Source organism: Leptinotarsa decemlineata, unplaced genomic scaffold, assembly GCF_025532065.1.
Source record: "Leptinotarsa decemlineata unplaced genomic scaffold, Ldec_3_MD MMD2_tig00004307_RagTag_RagTag, whole genome shotgun sequence".
NCBI classification, from domain to species: Eukaryota; Metazoa; Arthropoda; class Insecta; order Coleoptera; family Chrysomelidae; genus Leptinotarsa; species Leptinotarsa decemlineata.
The window spans coordinates 294,624-297,049 of NW_027412606.1; the positions used below are offsets into that span (position 1 = coordinate 294,624).

Sequence of the window (2,426 nt, forward strand, 5' to 3'; positions counted from 1 at the left end):
TATTTACACAAAATATATTAATAATTCAAAAACCTTTACATTGCAAAAATTAGAAATTTTCTTGTAACACTAATAATAGTTAACCCCCAATAATAGATATTTGATATAACATAATGATATTTACGTGAGTGGTGGTATCTTTGTATTTACATCCTTATTTTCTATGAAGTTTTTTTATTTTTTGCTTCCTTTCAGGTAATCCTTAAGAAATCATCTGAAATTCTCATTGTTCTAAGCTCAGTCCTCGTAAAACCAAATCCTGGTACAATTAAAAATAAACGAATATTTCATTAAAAAAATTCAGACTGGCAAGTAATTGAAAATCATTAAATATCTACTAAAATCAACAATTAGTCTTTGATTTCATTCATTCCGAATATCATTTGTTTCTTCTGTGTATATGGTCTTCAGATCCTCAATTATTCGGAATGTTGTCCCTTTCAAATTTTTCGCTACTTCAGACTGTATATCTGAAAAGAGTACAGATTTTCCTTCACTGAAGCTTCCTATCACAGACTGATACATCTCGTTCATATGCATCTTAATCATATCATTTAAAATACTGATTTTTTCTTTGTTCCTTTTTTCTTTCTCTCGTTTTTCAGACTCCGTTCTCTCAAAATATCCTTCGAAATCTGCAAGTTTCAACCTCAAATTTGTCACAGTATCATTTAGAGCATCTATGGTGGCTTGAAGATCTTTGCTGTCTTTATTCTGTTCTTTCAATTTCAGTTTCTGTATTTCTATCGTTGTTTGACAATCCTTGATATCGTTTTTACTCTGCTGCAATTCAAATTTCAATTTTTCAAAATCATCTAGTCTTTCCTCAGCAACGGTTAGATTCGATTTCATTGTGACTGCTTCCCTTTCAAGTTTATCGATTAAAGAATTTTTTTCGCTCAGTTCTCTGTGATCATGTCCAGATAATTCATTATATTTTCTCTCCAAGGTAAGATATTTATCTCTCCAACTGCCCAAAGCATCTTGTAAATTTGCTGTCTTCAATTCCAAGGCTTTAATTTTGGATTTGAGCACTGTATCATCATTTTTTTGATTTGGTATGTTATTAGTTAGAACACTATCCAATTTTGCTGATAATTGGGCTACACTCATTTTCAGTTCAGCATTTTGGGATATAATGAATCCTTCATAGTTCATAGGTGGTGCATACATCATAGGGCTTAGTACACTCTGATTGAAATTAGGATAGCTATTTACAGAAGTAGTTGAACTAGAAACCATTTGCTTGTCTATAAAATGTGTTGATTCATTTTCAGCTCTCGCAGGTTTTTCAATGTGCTTTTTGAATTTTCTAGGGGATGGTTTCCTATCAAACCTACTTTCCCCCAGTTCAGAGTCAGAATTATCAGAACTATTCATCTTCGGAAGAATCTGTTGACCCATTTTAGCCATTCTGCTTAGTATATGTGCTCTTTGTTGAGATCCAGAGCTATCCGTCTGAGTTTCTGAGATTTCAACATCAGCCTTAGGCTTGGGAAGTAGTGCAGGTTTAGGAAATGCTGAGTCACTACATTTTTGAGATGGGTCTTCATTAGCTATTAGTTGTGCACCAAATTTCTTTAAGACTTCGTAAAATGCTTTCTGGTCGTCATTCTGAAATTTAATCAGCCAATTTCTTGAATCATCATCATAAAATGAAGAAAATTCATCTTTTTGATGGTAAAAAAGTAACTTATCATTTACTTTTGTCCTTAGAATGATATTATTTTTTTCTTTATAAGCTATAATTTCAAATAGATTCAAATTCACTGATCCTATAACAGCTAAACCATGTTTTCCTAATGCCTTATATTCTTTATCTTCTCTGAAATAAAAAGTTACACATATTAACTGAATTAGGTTTTAACTTTATCTTTCACAACTTGAAGTAAAATATAAAATAAATATTTACATTGACTCCTGATTTTCATTGGGTTATTGCAAATATGATGAAAATTATTTAAACTGAACAGGAACATATCCACAAATATATTTATGAACACTGATGTTTTTTTATACTTACAATTTCCAAATAGAAACTACTTTTGCAAGCATAACAGAACTTTGTGATTTACTTTTTGAACAGGAAGAATCATTTTCAGTATCAAGTTTTGCGTAATTTGGCTGTTTAGGAGCTGTATACATCAAACTACTGTTAGAGTCTTCGCTCTCTTGTCCATAATTTCCAAATAAAGCAGCTAATTTGGAACTGAAATGTATTGTTTTTATAATGGAAATTAGTGAAATGAATAAATATATTTCCAATTGTTTCAAAATTCACCTATCTGCTGATGCGAAGTCATATTCATCAGAATTATCAAACATTTCCAGTTTATATTTTCATATAATATCCGAAAAATTGTATAAAAAATTAAACATGAAAACAATCATAACATAACCCTAGATATTGATATCCATAGACAATA

The 2,426-nt window shown here is 30.5% G+C and overlaps 1 protein-coding gene across 1 annotated transcript; it reads right to left on the reverse strand.

The window, feature by feature from the left end:
* Positions 1-2,426, reverse strand: LOC111512460 (uncharacterized). The gene is made up of 3 exons (XM_023168581.2): positions 2,282-2,426; positions 2,024-2,209; positions 1-1,825 (listed from the first exon to the last, which is right to left on the reverse strand). Exons 1-3 carry the CDS (start codon positions 2,323-2,325, stop codon positions 364-366), a joined length of 1,692 nt encoding a protein of 563 aa, XP_023024349.2. The 5' UTR covers positions 2,326-2,426; the 3' UTR covers positions 1-363.

Bases quoted from the DNA above. Each gene is read 5' to 3' on its own strand.
- LOC111512460 (XM_023168581.2), bottom strand. From the start codon at position 2,325: ATGTTTGATAATTCTGATGAATATGACTTCGCATCAGCAGATAG. The intron at 2,210-2,281 runs GTGAATTTTGAA...AATACATTTCAG, and splicing joins GACTTCGCATCAGCAGATAG to TTCCAAATTAGCTGCTTTAT. The intron at 1,826-2,023 runs GTAAGTATAAAA...TTTTTATTTCAG, and splicing joins GTAGTTTCTATTTGGAAATT to AGAAGATAAAGAATATAAGG.